The sequence below is a fragment of the Rhinichthys klamathensis genome, unplaced genomic scaffold (genome assembly GCF_029890125.1).
Source record: "Rhinichthys klamathensis goyatoka isolate OS25496 unplaced genomic scaffold, OSU_Roscu_1.1 h1tg000135l_1, whole genome shotgun sequence".
In the NCBI taxonomy this organism is placed as follows: Eukaryota; Metazoa; Chordata; class Actinopteri; order Cypriniformes; family Leuciscidae; genus Rhinichthys; species Rhinichthys klamathensis.
The window spans coordinates 1,237,853-1,260,416 of NW_026606670.1; the positions used below are offsets into that span (position 1 = coordinate 1,237,853).

The window sequence follows — 22,564 nt, forward strand, 5'->3', positions numbered from 1 at the left end:
TCGGAGGGGCATTTGCGGACGCTGGACACCGATCCAGGCCACAGAACATATCAACCTGCTAGAACTAAGGGCAGTGTTCTTGGCTCTAAAGTACTTCATGCCAGTTCTGGCAGGCTGCCATGTTCTCGTTCGGTCAGGCAATACCTCAACAGTGTTCCATCTGAACCACCAGGGCGGCACGAGATCCCGCAGGCCTCTACGGCTGACTCACGAGATCCTGACATGGTGTCAGCCACGACTCGCTTCACTGAGGGCAGCTCATATTCCAGGAGCGTGCAACCAGACAGCGGATGCTCTTTCCAGGGATCAAGTACATCCAGGAGAATGGAGGCTTCATCCAGATGTGGTGCAGGGGATCTGGCTACGATTTGGAAGAGCAGAGGTGGATCTTTTTGCTTCAGAGATGACCACCCATTGTCGCTTATGGTTCACAAAAACAGAAGTGTCCAGCCCCCTGGGCCAGGATGCGCTGTCTCACGAATGGACGACCTGCCTGCTATATGCATTTCCACCTATCCCTCTGTTATGGGAGACGTTGCACAGGATCTACCTGAGGAAGAACAGAGTGTTGCTCGTGGCACCACGATGGCCAGACAGACTATGGTTTCCCTTTGTTGCTGAGACTTCTGACAGGCAATCCATGGAAGCTTCCCCCCAGGAAGGACCTCCTCTCCCAGCTGGAGGCCAGTGTCTGGCACCCGGACCCGGCTCGTCTGCAGCTTTCGGTCTGGCCATTGGGTTAAATCCTTCCCTGGAGCATTGTGACCCTGCTGTTATTTACACCATCTCTAATGCTAGGGCTTCTTCCACACGACAGATTTATGCTTCCCTTTGGAAGCTTTTTTCTGCATGGTGTGAGGAACGGGGGCTCGATCCTGCAACATGTGACATTCCGAGTATCTTAAGCTTTCTTCAACGTTTACTGGAGGAAGGAAAAGCAGCTTCCACGCTGAAAGTGTACGTTGCTGCAATTTCTGAATATCATGTTCCAGTTGGTGGCTCTTCTCTTGGCTCTCACAGTCTTGTCTGCAGTTTTCTGAAGGGTGTGTGCCGTCTGAATCCTGCTCGGAATCCTCATTTTCCTGTGTGGAATTTGTCACTCGTGCTTGCATTCCTGTGCTCACCCCAGTTTGAGCCCTTGCAAAGCATTGACATTAAATTTCTGGGGACCAGAAATCCGTCGGTGTATGAATGAGTGAGTGAATGGGTGAATGTGAGGCAAATTGTAAAGCGCTTTGGTGGCCATTGGGTCTGTGAAAGCGCTATATAAATGCAGTCCATTTACCATTTACCATTTAAATGGTTGTCCGTAAAGACTTCTTTTTTGTTAGCTATTGCTACTGCGAAACAAGTCAGTGAGTTGCACGCGTTGTCTGTTAGTGAACTGTGCTTACGTTGGTTACCGGATGACTCTGGGGTGGTTCTACGACCCAATCCTTCTTTTCTTCCGAATGTCCTTCTTCCTCAGTTCATAAATCAGCACATTGAACTGGCCTCTTTTCAGACTTCTTCAGGGTCTGATTCAAGTGCCCAACTTTTGTGTCCTGTTCGGGCCTTGAAGTGTTATGCTACCTCTACTGTTCAATTTAGACAATCAGACCAGTTATTTGTCTGCCATGGTGGTGTGAAGAAAGGTGCTCCAGTGTTGAAGCAGAGGTTGTCGATCAATTTTATGAACATTTAATGGTGCATTTGTGGTGTATTTTTGGGTAATTTGTTGAGCCACATTGCAGCACATAAATAAAATTCCGTAAAATTCTTCATATGGCAAACAAAATAAATATTGCATGATGATTAACCCTCTGGGGTCTTAGGTGTTTTTGGGGTCCTTGAGATGTTTTGACATGCCCTGACATTTGTGCTTTTTTCAGTTGCTTATAAACATATTAATGGTGTAAGAAATTATAGTCTGCCTCGACCCAGATTCCACTCCAAAATATATTTTAGAATGAGCTCATCCCCAAAATGGCTTAATTATCATAGAGATGAAGGAAGTGAAGTTATATTGTTTCTTCACCATTTGTGTTGATCACATCCTGAACAAATGGTAGTAAATTGTAGAATGGGAATGGGTGTGGGACACCGAGAACCTTCTCAGACAATGGGGTGTCTCAACTTCATTAACATACAGAACACAGCTGTTACAACAAGAGCAACTTCATTTACATTAAGAGTGGTAAACTGTAACAGGATAAAAGGTTTAAGATTTGGATGTTCTGAGTTCATTCTGACGACGGTGAACCCAAGGTGCTTTGTGTACCTTGCCACTGCTATTCTGTAATAAACTTCATTTTTGAGATCTTTGACGTCCACATCATTTTTTCTTACATTGGCGAGCCAGCCAGGAGGAATTTCCAACAAAAAAAGTGGGGAAAGGTAAGAAAAAGCTGTTTTCTTTCATTTATGCAGTTTTTTTTGTCAGGTAACCCCCTTGTTTAAAAAAAATCTAGAAAAGGAGAATTAAGGACAGAAGAGAATTTGGTTTCAGTATTAGCAGGAGGAGTTTACATGAACAAATCCAAACTATATTGCTATAGCCTACTGAGATTTGTTCTAATCGCGATATAGAATAGTATCTGTAAAACCAAAAAGACTGTTTAAATGAAGTGTGTGAATGAACGAACGCACAGATGCGCACAGTTACAGACGAAATAAAAGACAATATTTCGTTGACTATTTTTGGATAGATTATAAAGTTTTACTATAAAATAGACATCAAATAAGCTTTTGTTAGACAGTTTCTGCTCATATGTTAAATATATAGTATGTTGTCAAAAATCAACTAAAATCAACTATTATAGTATTTGTTCCAATGCAAGCTATATCAAAATAATGAATCCTTAACTTTGAAATATGTATGATAAAATGTATTGGCCTACTGTAAAAAAAATACTTTATAAGACATTTATAGAAAAAGACAATTTTCTTTTCAAGATGTTTCAAACTCTAACTTTGAACCAATTCTATAGAATGGCCCATATTACCTATTTGAACAGGATTTGTTTCCAGGTATGACTAAAAATGTGCTTTTGACTTTCATTTATATTTTTATATATACACACACACATACATACACACTCACCTAAAGGATTATTAGGAACACCTGTTCAATTTCTCATTAAAGCAATTATTTAATCAACCAATCACATGACAGTTGCTTTAATGCATTTAGGGGTGTGGTCCTGGTCAAGACAATCTGGTCTTTTAACTGTTCCCTCAACCCGTTTGAGATTAATGGGAGATAGGGCTTTTTCTTCATTAGCTCCAAAACTTTGGAACTCTCTACCGATTGAGATCAGGCAAGCCAAATCTTTTGGAATCTTTAAATCTCAGCTTAAAACTATTTTTTTAGGTTAGCTTTTAATTGATTTATTGTCTTTTATGCATGTTGTTTTTTATGTTTATTTTACTGTGTATTATGTCTCTTTTGTGTGTTGTATCTTTGCTATTTTAATTGTTTTTGTACAGCGCTTTGAGATGTACATTTAAAGGCGCTATAGAAAATAAAGGTTATTATTATTATTATTATAATCTCCTGAACTCCAAACTGAATGTCAGAATGGGAAAGAAATGTGATTTAAGCAATTTTGAGCGTGGCATGGTTGTTGGTGCCAGATGGGCCGGTCTGAGTATTTCACAATCTGCTCAGTTACTGGGATTTTCACGCACAACCATTTCTAGGGTTTACAAATAATGGTGTGAAAAAGGAAAAACATCCAGTATGTGGCAGTCGTGTGGGCAAAAATGCCTTATTGATGCTAGAGGTCAGAGGAGAATGGGCCGCCTGATTCAAGCTGATAGAAGAGCAACTTTGACTGAAATAATCACTCGTTACAACCGAGGTATGCAGCAAAGCATTTGTGAAGCCACAACACGCACAACCTTGAGGCGGATGGGCTACAACAGCAGAAGACCCCACCGGGTACCACTCATCTCCACTACAAATTGGAAAAAGAGGCTACAATTTGCAAGAGCTCACCAAAATTGGACAGTTGAAGACTGGAAAAATGTTGCCTGGTCTGATGAGTCTCGATTTCTGTTGAGACATTCAGATGGTAGAGTCAGAATTTGGCGTAAACAGAATGAGAACATGGATCCATCATGCCTTGTTACCACTGTGCAGGCTGGTGGTGGTAGTGTAATGGTGTGGGGGATGTTTTCTTGGCACACTTTAGGCCCCTTAGTGCCAATTGGGCATCGTTTAACCCTCTGGGGACCAGAAACGCGCCCGCGCGTTTTGCTCTTTTTTTTTTTTTAGCAATGCAAAATAAACTCAAACTGCTCTGTTAATTTTGATCTTTCATGTTCGTGTTATACATCAATCGATCCTGCTCAGTTTCTATTTTTTTTCTGTATTCTCACAATAAAAATAAAGTGTTTTGCTTTTTGCCAAATAAAGAAAAATGAACATGATGCGAGTTCTTCACTCTCTCTGTCAGCGAACTCCAATTTGAAACGCGTTCGGAAATGATCTGTAACTCCACGAAAATTCAGTCAAACAGGCAAACATACCCACGGGCATAGAGCTAGAGATCGCATCTTTTAAATGAAGTCATTTATATTAAAAACAAATATTCTCAGCTTCTGTAATCTGTATGAAAATAGAGCGATTCCAGTCGAGCTCATTCACTTTAATTCGTTATCAGTTGTAAATGTGTGTAAATGTGCTGAAATGTGTAAATATACCCAGTTAATGAATTGCGCAAATGTGTTTTGTTTGCGGTGTGCCTCTCCGGCAATGGCCCATTGACACGCATAATTATTGCACTCGCCTAAAATTATTTACATCAGTTATTCATTATAGACTAATGCTGCTATGGTTATATTTATGTAATAATATTCCTCAACTAAAAAAAAAAAAAAAAAAAGGAATGTAGCTTCATCACTACCTCCGCCTGCAACTCGGAGTGCGCTTAGCAACACAGTCAGAAATCAGAAAGAGTAAGTACATATTTACCCACAATTTTACAGATGTTAGTTCAATTTTGTTTATACTTAGTGTTAATACAATATGAGCCTGTATGACTTCACAATTGCTTTGTTTATAGCTGACTGATTATTTATTTATTTTACTCACATTTGATTTGCTTAGAGCAAATTTAGAACATTTAGTTTCTCCACATAGAGGAATTACAATTAAACAGATTGAAAAACCTTTGAATCTCCTCTCATTCTTTGTTCAGGCTGCCTCACTTGATGGGCCATTAGCCATTGGGGGAGTGTCTGTCACACCCCTGGTCTGAATCTCATTAATATTGATAGGCCATTACCACCCCCTCGCATAAACCTCTTCTGTCAAAAAAACTGTCATACAAAGTATGAATTCATGTTTTGCTTTATGTGAACAATTAGGCAGGATGATTTTCACATCATTTTGAAGCCAGAACTCGAAGCGACAACATCCATTAGTCAAAAGTCTTGTGGACACATATTTAGTATGTGTTTTGTGGTCTTATTTCAGCAACTTTCATTTTTATTTTTTTCAATAACCACGCATAAACATTATTCTCTTAAAAATACAAACATGTACATACATGTTGCTCACATATCATGGTAGCCCCGTTTGTGCTATATAGAGTGAATTTACACCTTTGCCATTAACATGTTTATAAATAACTGAAAAAAGCCCAAATGTCAGTGCATGTCAAAACATCCCAAAGGCCCCAAAAACACGCTGGTCCCCAGAGGGTTAAATGCCTCTGCCTACCTGAGCATTGTTTCTGACCATGTCAATCCCTTTATGGCCACCATGTACCCATCCTCTGATGGCTACTTCCAGCAGGATAATGCATCATGTCACAAAGCTCGAATCATTTCAAATTGGTTTCTTGAACATAACAATGAGTTCACTGTACTAAAAATGGCCCCCACAGTCACCAGATCTCAACCCAATAGAGCATCTTTGGGATGTGGTGGAACGGGACCTTCGTGCCCTGGATGTGCATCCCACAAATCTCCATCAACTGCACGATGCTATCCTATCAATATGGGCCAACATTTCTAAAGAATGCTTTCAGCACCTTGTTGAATCAATGCCACGTAGAATTAAGGCACTTCTGAAGGCGAAAGGGGGTCAAATACAGTATTAGTATGGTGTTCCTAATAATCCTTTAGGTGAGTGTATATATGAGGAGCTCTTTTCCAAAACACGATAAACGCCATTTAAAAAAAATAATTAGTTTGTCATGTCATTTTGCTGTGTTCTGAACCTATTCACTGCTCCATCAATGTTTCATGCCAAATCGCTATATTTCCTTGTTTAAAATGTACTGCAAAATGCAGTTCTTTTCCAAACCGCGATGAGCGCCAAACCTATTTTTAGCCTAAACGCGATAAATCCTCTCTCGACGAATCAGAATTCAGTCAGCGTTCTACGCAATCCAACATCGGCGTGCTGAACAGAGGTTTGTTTATGTTTATTCATTCCTCAAAATGAGTGCTTTAAACGGTGATAACACTTTTGATGGCCTTGATGAGCCAGTGAGACCTACACCTGGGGTAGATGCTGCTGCCAAAGGTTTCCGTTTATAATTTCTGCCAAAAATGGCATTCGACAATCAAGGAGCAAAAGTCGAATATCGTTCGAAAGTCGAAATTTTTATTTTATTTTTTTATTAATCAACTGTTTTCTGTGTGTCAGTGTCTGCAAAGATGAAATTGACGATCAGCATCTCTGCAGTGAACACGCCTAGAGAGAAATGCATGTAATGGATTACATAATCAGAGAGTATGCTATTTATTTTCGTTTTTAATTGTTTCGTTTAAAGACATTTCAAGCTTTCTATATTCCGTATTTTCCGCACTATAAGGCGCACTTAAAAGCCTTTAATTTTCTCAAAAAACGACAGTGCGCCTTATAATGCGGAGCGCCTTATATATGGATGGTGAACACACGTTCACCAAGACGAGGAGACAGCGCTGGGCGACGTACGCCACTATCTGCCAATGGATCATGGATGCCTGGGCTGATATATCTGTCTCAACTGTGATCCGAGCTTTCACGAAGGCAGGAATAATCTCTTTATTCAGCCAGCTCACATACCCGTATTTACTTCCTGTTTTCGGCCGAAGTCCACAGTAGTTGATTGTCGAGTTCGCGCGCGCGCGATCAAACCTCCTCCGTGTGTTCAACATCTGATTCGGATGAACTATCCATTTGAGCTGATATTCTCAGAACACCACACAGCACCGTCATCGGCTGACAGCTGACAGTCTGAGTCTCCACTGTTGCTTAGTTACCAATGATCGCGCGCGCGCACTCGACAATCGCCTACTGTGGACTTCGACCGAAAACAGGAAAAAAATACGGGTATGTGAGCTGGCTGAATAAACATCATTTTTATTCATATCTTTCACATTTACTGCAGTCAGATTCACCGTGTTCACTCGCATGGCTGTGCACTTGTAATGACACATTAAGGTTGTTAAGAGGCTAAAAGTCGGTTTAAAACTTTTCCCGTTTAAGTCAACAGGGTGCAAATTTTAAAGAGAGGATAACACGGTGTAGGCAACACCGGTTTTTGTCGTTGTTATCTGTACTGACAGCACTCCAAATTTACAAAAAATGAGCTCAATGTTAAAATTGACCAGAGTTTTCCTTTTAACGTTTGAACGTTACCATGGGAGTGAAAGGAGTTGTCAGAACGCTTAATAAAGTTTGACTTTATCTGACTGTTTTGTTGACATTTGTTGACATCTAGTGGATGCATAACGCAAACCCAGTCAAACGTTTGACTGCAGTATCTTATGCGCCTTATAATCCGGTGCGCCCTATATATGAAAAATGTTCTAAAATAGGTCATTCATTGAAGTTGCGCCTTATAATCCGGTGTGCCGTATAGTGCGGAAAATACGGTAGATATATTTCTCATGACTCTGTGAGGCATACGCTGAATTTCGGTTAATTTATGATATGCGCTCCTGTTCACGTGCAATGCAAGTGACCACGCGGGCGCCTCCATGTCATGATTATATTGTCTATTTGCTTCTAATTGATTAAATCCAGGCAATTGGTTGATGAAAAAATTATTAAAATTAAGATACAATTTATACAAAACGAAATTCACTTTAAAGAAAGGCTTTCTACAAAACAAAACTTAATTAAGTGGCCAAAATCATCCATTTTTGGATTTTTCTTTTATGGATTTATAGCGTTTTGAAAAAAAAAATGTACTTTGAATTTATCATCAACAATATTGTTGTTTGATTTAATAATCATAGTTCAACATGTTCAGACTGAGGGGAAAAACATTTTAAAAGGCTAAATTGAATTTTCACAAAATGTGTGGGTCTAGGTAAAAAATTTAATTTTCCTGAAAACTATTGAAATGGATTTATCGCGTTTTGGAAAAGAGCTCCTCATATATATATATATAATTGATGTTGTTGCATATTGTTGTAAAAACACAGATTATTTAAACAATAGAAAACATCAATGATGACTGATGACAAAACCAGATCTGAAATTATGCTGTTTAAAAGTCTCACAGATTTGTAATATAAAGCATGAAAAGGAAAATGCGGAGTAAAATGTCAGCTTTGATAAGATTACAAAAATAATATTGTGAAAACAGCACTACGGATCATCTGTCATTAACAACAATTCCCAACTGGCAGTCCAACATAACCACTATAAAGAGTTGTAGTATCTGTACCTCACAGGCATGATAAAGCTTGATAGAAGTGGTCACTTAAGGCTTATCCTACTATGACCGGAGTGCTGTGGTCTCAGTGCCTCCTAGTGGATATCATAATGTTGCAATGGTGGATTGTCTGTTCACTCGATCTGTTCTTTGAGAAATGCATTAAAACAGTCATTGTAAAAATTCATGTATATTCTTTGTACTTGGCGTATGTGTGTGTGTCTGTGCATAATTTAGAGTGAAGAATTATGCAGTCTTCTATAATTTTCTGATTTGTATGTATCTTGGCAACTCATCTCTATATCTTAATTTGAATAGGCTGAGAGATTTGTTAAGTGTCAGGAAAAAACCATAATACAATACAAATGCATAAACATGTTAATTTTTATTTGTTGCTTTATTTTATTAAACCTTGTGGAATTTAAAAATACATTTCACTAGGCAGAAGGAATCTGTATTTTAATTTCAGTACTGGATAGGTGTTTTTTTCCCTCTACATTTTTTGTTGTTCATTAATAGCCTTGCATGAAAATCAGACCTATTCAAATAAAATGCCATAACACAAATAACATTAATTTAAACAAGGTATATATTTAAACTGTCTAAAAGAGACAGTTTTGCTGAAAGTTATTGTGTTGTATTGTACCATGTTATTTTCTATGTTGTAGGTCTGAATAATCCTCACTATAATTAACAGTTTAGTTCTTTATATATATATATATATATATATATATATATATGTTGTTGTTTTTTTGTGATAAGTGCATAATTATTATCACTATCAGATCTTATGTATTTCTGTGATTTTCATGTGTTTTTGCTTTAAGGGATTATTAACAGATTTATATTTTTATAATTATCATCATTGTTTTCATTTAAATACTTGTTGCAAATATTTTGGGTTCTATAATAAGCACTATTGCTTTGAATTACCGTATTTTCCGCACTATAAGGCGCACTTAAAAGCCTTTAATTTTCTCAAAAAACGACAGTGCGCCTTATAATCCGGAGCGCCTTATATATGGATGGTAAACACAAGTTCACCAAGACGGGGAGACAGCGCCGGGCGACTCACGCCACTATCTGCCAATAGATCGTGGATGCCTGGGCTGATATATCAGTCTCAACTGTAATCCAAGCTTTCACGAAGGCAGGAATAATCTCTTTATTCAGCCAGCTCACCTCACATACCCGTATTTACTTCCTGTTTTCGGTCGAAGTCCACAGTAGTCGATTGTCGAGTTCGCGCGCGATTAAACCTCCTCTGTGTATTCAACATCTGATTCGGATGAACTATCCATTTGAGCTGATATTCTCAGAACACCACACAGCACCGTCATCGGCTGACAGTCTCCACTGTTGCTTAGTTACTCATGATCGCGCGCGCGCGCACTCGACAATCGCCTACTGTGGACTTATGTATGGGGCAAATATATTTTATTCATATGACATACAAACACAAGTAGACACGACCTGTTTAGTTCAAACGCTCACTCGCCACGGCAAGGCACAGATCATGAGTGAGATGATACGAGCAGCGCGCCCAGATCTGCCTCGCGCGAGCGCGCCGAGTGTGCACAGCTCGGACTGCTGTCATTGTCATTGCGACTCCTGACCCTGCCTCCACGTTGTCTCCTAACTCTCCTATGAATACTTCGACCTCGTCTAACATACCCAGTGGCATTAGACAAAGTCTCCACCACAATACTGTCGCCGCGATTGCGGAGAGGATCTGATAACATGCCTCACTCGCACACTAGCTCCGCTTTTGATCGCACTGATTCAATGCGCTCTAATTCGAACATTTTGTATAGAAACATGACGTTTTTTTTATTTGGGGATGAAGTATGACATGTCTGCCATCCAGTTGAAGGGAGGACGAACGAAATTTGACACCCAATTTGACAAAATCGGCCGTTTTATTCAGAGCCGCATCTCGTCGAGTAAACTCGACCGTGGCGCCTAGAGGGTTAATATCATCCTTTACAGGAGTATTACAATTTTGGAGGCACCGCTGGGATGGCTCTGCAGGAGGCCCTGAAGGAGAAACAGCAGCACATAGAGCAGCTCCAGGCCAAGGTTGCCAAGGCAACCCGCCGTATCTGCGAGGTGGAAAAAGAGCTGGCGGCCCTGAAGGCCGGACATCTGCAGTATGCAACGGAGGCAGAGAGCAACCTACAGCAAGTCCGAGCCGTGCTGGCAGGCACTCAGAAAGACTAAATGGAACTGACCAATCAGCTTGAAGAAGAGAGAAGGAAGGCGGAAGATCTTCAGTTCAGAGTCGAGGAAGAGTCCATTACCAAAGGAGACCTGGAGCAAACTACAGTTGAGGAGAAGAGTCGTGTTATGCAGCTGGAAGAGGAACTGGCCCTGCGCAAGGCTGAGGTCGAGGAGCTCCAGGTTCGGCTTCAGAGAAGCTCCTCCGGCCCAGGCACAGATGCTGGAGACTGCAAGGCTTTATTTTATAAGACTCTGGTCTTGCGGGAACAGCTTCTCTCCGCAGGCCGCGAACACTGCGAAGAGAGCAGCCAGCTGCGCGAGAGGTTAGATGCATCCCTGAGCCCTAGCCAGAAAGAAGTTGAACGCCTTAAAGCCACCACAGAACATCAGGGCCATAAGATCTCTGACCTGAAGCAAAGACTTCAGCAGGCCAATCGTGAAAACATGGAGATGACAGCTGGGACAGCTGGAAAGCCAAACTTGACGCTTTGGTTGGAGACCATCAACGTGCTCTAGAGGAACTAAAATCCTCATTAATGGGAGATAGTGGGGGCAGTGAAAACAGAGAGGGTGAAGGAACCACACCTGAGATGAGGGCTGCTCTGGAGAGCTTAAAAATGGAGCATCAACTGGAGTTAGAGAACTTGAAAGCCAAGCATGAGAATGATGCTGCTGTGATGGCCAAAGAGCGTGAAGACCTACGTGCCCGACTTCAGGATCTGTGGGACCAGCTAGAGAAGAGCGAGCAGAACTGGAAGATCCAGGTGGAAACCAAGAGCAACCAGCATACTCTGGAGCTCAAAGAGGTTTTAGAGAAGGTCCAAAAGGCTGAGTTTGGGATCAGCGATATGGATAAATCCCATGAAGAGCAAAAAAATGCCACCCTACTTCTTAAAGAGCAGCTGGAGCTGGCTAAGAAGAAGATGGTTGATTATGAAGCCCTGCAGAAGGCTGAAGCTCAGAGCCGAGCAGAGATCCTTTCTCTGCAGGAGAAGCTGAGGGTCAGTGAGAACCGACGGCAAGCTGTGGCGGTGTGCGGCGGATGACAACACCCAGGATGTTAATATAATCGAAAATAATGACAACTCTGAAGAGAAGATTAAACTGAAAAAGAATATGGAAGAAACTCTGGAGAAACTCACAAAAAGGGAAAAAGAAGTCTCCACTCTAACAACCCAAGTAGATGCCCTAAAGACCCAAATAACTGCCTTGGAGGAAAAGGTTCGTTTGGGAGAGAATGCGGCAGAAGGATTCTTTTGGGAGAAGACACGTTTGGAGGCGGAGCTGGAGTCCATGACCAAGAAATCTCATGATGCATCAGGCCAGCTGGTGATTATTAGCCAGGAGCTTCTGAAGAAAGAGAGGAGCCTGAATGAGCTTCAGGTGTTATTGCTGGAATCTCTACGCCACTCTGCATGAGCGGAGAGGAGGATGAAGGAGCAGAAACTACAGGATGACAATAAAACCCTGCGAGAGAAACTTTTGCTGCTGAGTCAGGAAAGGTCGTCTCCAGACCACCGCTGATACTCTATGATGGCCCGTCTGCGTCAAAGGCTGCTGAGCACACAAGATGCCCTGAGAAACGCTCTGGAACACAACCAACACGTGGACCAGATAGTGCAGGCCATGTGTACCCGCCCAGACAAGAACCAGGCACATGCTAGTGCAAATTCTGCAAATGGAATTCATCAAGAAGACACTTCCTTCACACAAGAGAAAGGCAACGGATGAGGACTAAATCAGTTCTTGGATTTTTAGGGAAGAATGCAGGTGTAATGGGAAAGAAGAAGCCAATTTGATGCCTAGACCTTTGGACTAATGCTTCACTGGACATCTTATTTTCCGTTTACAGTTAACACCAAACTTTATAAATAAACAAAAAGAAACCACAAATTGAAGAATATCTAAAATGATTTGAGATGCTATAAAAGACATAATGTAAGTGGTTTTAAGGTCAATGGTACAACATGGACAAACTGACACACCAATCCTGTAGACTACCTCTGAGATGGACAATGATGTCTGACTTAACAAATGAGAGTGTTGGTCAGGAAAACAAACAATACCCTGCTATACTCCCAGTTGGTGATAACCATTTGCAGTTTAGAAAACATTTTTGGCCTCGATTTATACTGTTTAATTTATTTGCCATTTATGCTTTTCACCTTTTTTTAAAATGATAAACTGACCAACTCTCAGCATAAGGTTTAAAGGACTTGGACTGGTCACTAGATTTTGTAGCAAAAAAGTAAATAAAACAGAAAGGCTCCCTTATTCCAAAAAATGTTTAAGTCTTTCTGCCATGCTGAGTTAACTTGTCTATGTAATGTGTGTGGAGAATAAACTGGGCCATGGTCTACATATGTCTGTCTGTTTCTTGCATTCTGTAGTGCGGCGGGACTAATGTGCATGGCAGAAAACAATTCAGTTGCACTTTTTCCACTTTCTTGTATTTCTCTCTGTACTGTGTTAAAGGGGTCATATAATGCCATTTTTGTACAAGCTAATATGATTCTTTAGGGTCTAAATTAAAAGTTTGTAATATACTTTAATTAAAAATTCTCATTAGTATTGTAAGAAAACACTTATTTTACCTGGTCAAAAACAGCTCTGTTTTCAGCACGCCGTTTCAGTGCATATGACTTTAAATGATCATGAGCTTTGCTGACTCCGCCCCTCTGTTCTATGCGTACACCAGAGCTCTGGCGTACACCATTTGTAACTCAATAACCATAACGCGTTGTTCAGTATAAACGTGGGATTATGAATTATATTGAGAACGTCATACATAGAAAACATGCCGTAATGTACCCTGAGTGTAAACTTTAGACGCATTCATTGTGAAGCGTGCAGCTAGCGATTTGCAAAGATTAATATATTAATATAAAGTTTAATAAAACGTTACACTCACTTCCGTTCTTCTGGAGATTCAGCAGGAACACGAATATCTGGTAGCAGCTACCGATCCATTTTTCATGAGCAGCAGCTTAGCAAATCCAGCTTTATACTGATCCTCGTCTATAAAGCAGTCTGGTGAGAAATGATTCGCGCAAACATGAACGCATTGACGTTGCTCGTGGGGAATATTCCCTTCGAAAACAAACACAGCCACTGCGTCTTCAGCGGTTCGGATTTAGGAACATTAAAATGACTGCTGTGTTCGTTATTACACCCAAGAACAGAACACCACAATCGCTTAGACGCCATTCTGCTCATAGACAGTGCTCCAGCATGTCAACAATGACCGCGCCGGTCCGCGCAGACTATGATTGACAGCTCTCTCATGGAGCTGATCTCACCCGCGAGGGCGGGTCTGTGTTGAGACGCTCCTGTCAATCAACAATCGTGGGAGGGGCTTCCGAGCGTGTGACGTCACACGGTCGAACGGCTCGATTTGAGGCAGGGGAAAACATATAAGGAGATTAAAACAAAACCACTGGATAGATTTTTATCATTATATGATGGTTGTGTACAGACACTGCCAACACACATTTCAGTAAAATCAACTTGTAAAAGTGCATGTACCATTATATGACCCCTTTAACATCTCCAGGTTTATTTTCCTCTCTCTGTGCCCTTGGTTCATAAACATTAACTGTAATTCCCAGGAACTGACTCGGTTTGTCATTAATTGTCAAAAGTTCAGCCATGCCGCCATCTTCTAACTCAGTTCTCAGAAGATAGTTACTAAGGCAGCTCAATGAGTCACATTTGTCTCATCCTCTCATGTTAGCTGGTTTTGCCAGCTTTTCACATGAAAGTGTGCATAATTTCTCAATTTCATCCTGAAGACGTTTAAGCTCATCCATTTTTGGCTGCCGTGTAGACAGGCTGTTGAGGGTGGTGTTTACCTTACTGACTTGACCTTGTGACTACTGGTGACAACTCCAAGTGCACACACTGCTCAATCAGTCTTTTCCACCACTCATCCTGAATGCCTCACACTGCTGCTCATCTGGGTCACTAAGAAGGGGACGATGTTGCTAAGTGGGCTCTATCGGTCAGGGAGTCACTCCACCGAACATCAATCCCAGCGGTGCCTCCAAAATTATAATACTCCTGTAAAGGATATTAAAGAACACACGTCCAAGCGATGCTTCATCACCGTTGCTTTATCATGAATGAAGCACAAATTATGTACATCAACATGAGCATAGTTTCATACGTTTACACACAGCTTTAAATTACATGCTGGTCATCTAAACACTCAAATTCCATTCATGCCATGGATGTCCATCCAAGTTCACTCGACTTCATACTCATGACGTAATATACATACTCACACACACTCTCAGTGAAACAGCACGAAATAAACTCAGAACACAAAATTAATGAAAAAGGAAAACATGAAACATACAATAACACCACATTGTACTTTTTGCACGTTTGCTAACCATGTGCGCAGCACCGATCGGAACACTAAACAGAGTTTACAGATAAAACACTCTCATGTATATACATCGGAAAAAAATTAATACAGTGAACAGTCCTTATTATAAAGCTATAAGAAACACTGGTGGTGTGCATTTGATACATTTGTTACCTGTAAAGGATGATATTAATGAACACACGTCCAAGCGATACTTCATCATCGTTGCTTTATCGTGAATGAAGCGTATCGCGAGAACTCCTTCTACAAGTGCACGCACTGACGCGCACACGCACGTATAACCAATAACACACATCCATCTTTTTTAACTATAATAATGTATTTAATTAATTCGAAGGAATAGTGCTTATTATAAAACCCAAAATATTTGCAACAAAGTATTTGAAATGAAAACAATAATGATGATAATTATAAAAATCGAATATAAATCTGTAAATAATCCCTTAAAGCAAAAACACATGAAAATCACAGAAATACATAAGATCTGATATTGATAATAATTCTGCACTTATCACAGAAATATATATATATATATACATATAAAGAAATACACTGTTAATTATAGTGTGGATTATTCAGCATACCCTATAGGCCTATATTTTTTATTGGATTGCTCGACAATTTTTTATTTTATGTACAGCTTATTTATAGACTATTTGAGAATATATATATATATATAATATATATAGGTCTTTAGTTGTATTTTATTAATGTTGTATTAATCTTCTATTGATAAAACATTAAAGTTGTAATATTATTTTCAAGGTAACCATTAGCAGACCAAATGCTTAAATTATAGAATTTCTCTTTTTACAACTAAGACTTTGTTTTTGACAATGTTTTCTAGTAGGCTAAGTCATAGAGCTTTTTTACGTATACTATTGTGTTGTGCGTGCATGTATATTTATTATTAGTACAGCCAGGCAGTTATTGTGAGCAGAATCTCAGCCTGTCATTGCACCTCTGCCTCTGCACCCTGTCCGCAGCTCGCGCTCCGTTAGCTGACAGCTCCGCCGCGCATGCGCAGGGCGTCTCCACTGGCTCGCTCGGTGCTGAAGTTGGGCGGATGGACGGAAAACACCGCTGATGGAGATAAAACGGCAGCATGCAAACTCAACGCGTGATACCCCCGATATCCGCATAAACACGTGTAACGACACCCTTTTAGAAGACTGACATCTAGAACAAAAGGGGTAAGGCGACATATGCTCTTTAACGGTCTCGGTGGTACCGCTAGCTCGCCAGCTAACGCGCTAGCCGTTGCCTCCTTGCGCTTAGAAAATCAAAGAGCCACTGCGAAAATGTAATAAAGTGGAAGCTACACTTCATTTGTCTAAAAAAGCGGTTACTTTCAATTGCACTGCGCTGTTTTGTGATAGAAATGGTTTGGGCTTTAGCTGCTACCTGCGATGACTTTAGTAAAGATGCTGGCTGTGTCGCAAAACCTAGCGAGATGCCTACCCAGACAGCATTTTTGGACATTATTCGAGCGGTTGGAACGTTCCAACAGCATTTGTAACGCTCGACAGCGTTTGGGGGCTTTATATGGGCGTTCAAACGATCGTTGGTGTTTCAACGATACCTAAAAATGCTGTAAGGTAGGATCCTCTGTAGGTTTTGACACACAGCCGTTTTGATTCCACTGCAACGGGGAATGAAGGCGAATAGCGGGATGACAGTCGTCTATTATCACGGAGCCTTGTATTATTTTGTTATATATCAGACGTTATGTGACTTTTCGTCCAAATTTATCTTTTACATTTACGATTATGGTAGCCGACAATTTCCTCACGGTTGACCTTAAATAAAATAAGACGGAAGTTCTGAGCTTGTTTTTATTTCTCGGTCTTGCCAGTAATTATTTTGCTTGCATTCAGTTATTGATGACAGCCTACGTGATATTAAGAGTTTCCTTCCGGAGGAGGGCTGATTGCTCGACCATTCATCTTCATACAAGTTCTGAAGTTCCTCCCATTCACTTGTGCTTCTGGTTTTAATATGCAGCTGGACTGGTTGTGTGAAACATTCTGTCTAATATGGGCAACATTCTGGGTGTCAAAAAAGATGTGTGCAATGAAATTCACAGATTGTAACTGCAACGTTGTTTTACTTTTGAACAGTTAAAATGCACAGAAAAGGAGTCGGTAAATGAGCCTATATACTAGCTTATATACTTTTATTATTCTTGGGATTATTTTCTTCTATTGCTGATATAGTCAGGTTTATTGCAATTTGCTGTAATAGATTGGCTAATGTAAGATTCATAGGCTACTGCAGTTTATTGCCTTGCAGAAGTATTTACTTGTTTTTATTTTTCCACAATGTCTGGTTAAAACATAACCAAAATTGTAAATTTAATCGTTTGAAAGTGTAGGTTTAATGGTTATTGTGTCAAATAGTAATGGGGGACATGTACAGTACATTTTAAAATGCATATAATTAAATTAGTTAACTTATGGATTGTATGGGAACAAGTTCACTGAATAAGGCAGTCTTTGCTTTCCACAATGCAATGTCTTATATTATATTCCCCACTAAAGACAAATTTACTCAATAGCCAGTTAACTTATCTAGTTAATGAAAGGAAGGTTACTTAGTAGGGCTGTAACGATACACCAAACCCACGATTCGATTCGTATCACGATTCTTGACCCACGATTCGATTCGTATCGCGATTCTATCACGGGGGCGGGGCTTGTGGTGAAAAAAAGAGATTTTGAGAGAAGAAAAAAATACCGGTATTTTTATTAAATAACATTAGGAAAAACCTGTATAATCTAAACACCAAAGAACAATAATAACTATGCAAATTATTAAACTATACTAGGCAGTGTAGGCTGCTGCTTTTGGGTTGTGTTCTGTACTCCAACTAAATTGATTTCGGGATGGTGCCTTGGGATATGCAGCTGCATGTTGGACGTGCATTTTTTCCAAACAAAATTATTACATTTATCTTGCCTAAATGTTTGCGCTCATTGCATTTTTACAATGGGGTAATATTGTTGTTAAGAATTTACACATCACAAGGAAGCTTGATTTAAATTGTTTAATTAAATTTAAAAAAGTAGCACAAATAAATACAATAGAATAAAGATACAAATAAAGACAATTAAAGAGAAAAGTTTTGAATAGGTCTAACACTAGTATTCATATACAGAAACTGAATAAAGTAATCAAATGAAAAATAACACTGGGTAGTATTTTAGTCCTGAATAAATTAAATACATAGGCTATTAATCCTGATTCCTTTAACTTAAAGCCATCTTTTGTTGTTTTGACAACAAAATTAATGACAGACACATATGGCTTCCGTCACTTTAAGAGCTAGTGCACGGATCCTGTGTTCATTATACTGGCATGCGTTTTATGCTTATTAAAGACAAAACGACTATATTTAGAGTATAGCCTACTCACAAAGACCGAAATTGACAATTTTGCGTGTTAAAGCAATATAATCCGCGAAAAATAGTTACTAGCCAGCTGTTTTTGAGGCGGATTTTCTATGAATATGCGCATAGAAAATAATCTCAGAGAGCGCGCGAGCACTGATTAGTTTAAAATCGCTTGAATGTTTAAACTGGTAAGACTTAAAAAGACTTCAGTCACGATCCACTGCTGGCCCGATTGTGCAAGTGAATATTCCGTCATGTCCCGACCTTACAGTCTATGGTCCCGACTCCAAAACGCGAGTGTGTATTATCGCCGCAGCGCTTGATGCCTGCCTTGCACAACACATTATGAGAAGAGATAGAAGACGCGCGGCACCGCTGAACACTCACGCTGTTTGTGAAATTGCGTCTGGAAGATAGTTGTTAAAAGAATGATTTGATTTTATTATCTGTGTGGATTACGATTGCGGGAATTTCCCGCATTATAAATGGGAGACCTGCGGGAATGATTAGAATTATGCGCAATACCCGCGCCGAAATTCGAGCCCTGGTTCTGGACAGGAAGTTGGAAGGGGTGTGATCGCGATTCTGCCTTCTCACATCGCGATACAGGATCGTGGACCTGAGTATCGCGATTTCGATTTTATATCGCGTGTCGTTACAGCCCTATTACTTAGTACTTTAAAACATTTAAATTAGTGATTCGATTTTCATCAATACATGTAGTAATTCATGTAAAGTTGCGATGAAATAGAAGTAGTGAGAGATCTTTTCTTTCTTATTGTGACATACGTCTGAGTGAAACAGATTATCGACAAAAAAAAAAAAAGGTTGGATTTGGTTCTATAAGAGTCGGTTGTTGACTGGATTTGGAGATGTGGGCGTTGCACTAAAAAGTGGAGGTGGATGAACGAAGCAACATTTAAAGGAGAACTCCGGCGCAAAATGAACCTTTGGTCTAATAAAACATTGGTACCTAGTCAACCGTTCTCTGAGATTTGTTTTCATGATAATCGAATGTAAAGAGTTTTATCTCTAAAAACTGTTTAGCGTATAACGCTAGTAATGGGGGCATCTATTAAGTAAAAAGAAATCGCTAGTTTATACCACTAACAAGACTCAAAATAGCCCCACACTAACACAGTAACATAATGAGGGTCTCTACATGCAAAACGAAGCATTGAGAACTTTGTAAGTGTACAGACCGTTTAATAAGAAGATATTTTATGAAGACAGTCCACTTCGTGTATACAGACAGGAGCCACCTTTGGAAAACAGTCTCGACTAATCAAACCACGAACGCCATTCATACAGTTCAGAAGTTCACTGAACTTCATACAGTTCAGCTCACTTAGCACGTCGTTCGTGGTTTGACTAGTTGAGACTGTTTTCCAAAGATGGCTCCTGTCTGTATACACGAAGTGGACTGTCTTCATAAAATATCTTCTTATTAAACGGTCTGTACACTTGCAAAGTTCTTAATGCTTCGTTTTGCATGTAGGGACTACTAGGGACCCTCATTATGTTACTGTGTTAGTGTGGGGCTATTTTGAGTCTTGTTAGTGGTATAAACTAGCGATTTCTTTTTACTTAATAGATGCCCCCATTACTAGCATTATACGCTAAACAGTTTTTAGAGATAAAACTCTTTACATTCGATTATCATGAAAACAAATCTCAGAGAACGGTTGACTAGGTACCAATGTTTTATTAGACCAAAGGTTCATTTTGCGCCGGAGTTCTCCTTTAAGGGGTGGCGTTTAAGTCCTGCACACCTAACCAGAGAGAAATCTGTCCTTTTCACCAGAAGGTCCAGCATGATTAAGGGTCAAGGGTCGATTAAATAAACGAAACGCGTATGAATCGTTACAATAAGATTTGTAACATTGATTTAGAAAGTAGGCTAGACTTTAAGGTTCTTTTCATTATTTATATATTAGTACTAGCAGTATTATTTCACATCAAATACTAATTAAAGGAGAATTAGATATTAAAAAAATCCTGAAGTAATCAGATTAGACTTTGAGTGTAATCTAAAAGATTTACAAATTTGAATAATATCATTTGTAATCGGTTTGTGAGAATGTGAGAAATTCCCATTAGGCCTAATCTTTTATCTGGACAGAGTGAATTTAAAGCCCAAGATTAAAGCAGTTCTGATGCTTTCTTTGTGTTTTGATCTATTTCTCAGATGTCTTATCCTGGATCATTTAGCCCGTGACTCAAGGAAAGGGTGTGCCTGCAAATACCAGGTGTTGAAACCACCTCCACCCACCTCCTGCGTTCTTCATCAGGCATGATAAGAGAAGATACAAGAGGCCACAATTTGTTTTCCAGCACTCTGCCCGTAACGTTTGACATTACCGTCATGATTTTCTTACCTGATCTTCGGATGGATCGCTGCTAATTTGCATGGTAAGTTAGAGGTGGTTCTCTCCTAGATTGATTGCAAGTGCATTGATGATGTGGAAAATCACAAGACGTGTTTTCCGAGCGGTGATGTGATGCAATGCAAGGTGAGAAATGTGGGCGAATTTGGCCCCGGTGTGATTATCACATGTATCGGAAGTGTGGTGTGACATGTTTCTCGAGCTAGGCTTTGTGGGTAATGGCTCTAGGAGGCTTCTGTTGTGCAGCCAGCCATGGCCTGTGCTATGCATCACTTGCTGCCCTGGAATGTGTATGGGGAAGTGCACAAGGGCACACAAGACTTCCAGTGGGAGAACAGGGTTAGAGGCGGGACGACTGCGGCATCTGAGCATGCTCACACGCTGAGGCATATTCACACATTGTAATGTAGTAATTCCCGAGTGCAGACCGATGTATTTTAAAGGGGTCATATAATGCCATTTTTGTACAAGTTAATATGAATGTTTAGGGTCTAAATGAAAACTTTGTAATATACTTGTATTAAAAATTCTCATTAGTATTTTAAGAAAACACTAATTTTACCTGGTCAAAATCAGCTCTGTTTTCAGCACGCCGTTTCAGTGCATATGCCTTTAAATAATAAACCCCGCCCCTCTATTCTGGGCATTTAGACACAGCGCACGTGAAGTGTTGCCTTGACAACAGTTGAGGGTATATTTTGGAGAGAGAATGGCAGTCTCTTGAGGACACATCTGTGCAATCGTATCAGTTTGAACCGGAGTCGCACCCGGAACAAGATGACGGCCGCAAAGAAGTTCGACAATTAAGGCTCGAACAGGACGTTTCTGAATGGTTGGTTAACGTAATGTCACTTGATTGATTTTATTTTATTTGTCCTCGAGAGGAAATTTGTTTCCTCGCACAAAGTTAATGTCACTTTGATCTATCTTTGTATGCACTGGCAGGGTAGAGTAGTGAGATACGAACGCTGTGTTTACTGATGTATACGTTAGTTCATTGACAGATTGACATTACAACTAATGGTCATGAAAAACTTGTTCCCGCGATTTGCAAAGATTAATATAAAGGTTAATACAACTTTACACTCCCTTCTTCTGGAGGTGCAGAGGGAACATAAATAGTTGGTACCGATTATTCAGGAGCAGCTTCTTAGCAAAACCAGCTTTATACTGACCCTCGTTTATAAAGAAGTCTACGATAAATTATTCGCGCAAACATGAAAGCATTGACGTTGATCGTGGGGAATATTCCCATCGTAAACAAAACTCAGCCACTGCGTCTTCAGCGGTTTAAATTTAGGAACATCAAAATGATTTCTGTGTTTGTTATTGCACCCAAGAACAGAACAACACAATCGCTTAGACGCCATTCTGCTCCAGTGTATCAACAACGACGGACTATGATGAGAGCTCGCTCAGGGCGGGTCTGTGTTGAAACTGCTGTCAATCAACAACCGTGGGAGGGGCGTCATGCGCCGTGTGACGTCACACGGTGAAACGGCTCGATTTGAGACAGGGGAATACATATAAGGA

The 22,564-nt window shown here is 40.1% G+C and overlaps 1 protein-coding gene and 1 pseudogene across 1 annotated transcript in view; both read left to right on the forward strand.

The window, feature by feature from the left end:
• The first annotated feature begins 10,661 nt into the window (after positions 1 to 10,661).
• LOC130089624 (CAP-Gly domain-containing linker protein 2-like) lies at positions 10,662 to 12,648 on the forward strand (annotated as a pseudogene).
• Positions 12,649 to 16,205: 3,557 nt separating this feature from the next.
• rgs17 (regulator of G protein signaling 17) overlaps positions 16,206 to 22,564 on the forward strand; it is a 40,797-nt gene continuing 34,438 nt past the window's right edge. Inside the window, exons 1-2 of the mRNA XM_056257164.1 lie at positions 16,206 to 16,445; positions 20,833 to 21,056. Coding sequence (XP_056113139.1) covers positions 21,054 to 21,056 — 3 coding nt within the window. The 5' untranslated portion in view covers positions 16,206 to 16,445; positions 20,833 to 21,053. The remainder of the gene's footprint in view (positions 16,446 to 20,832; positions 21,057 to 22,564) is intronic.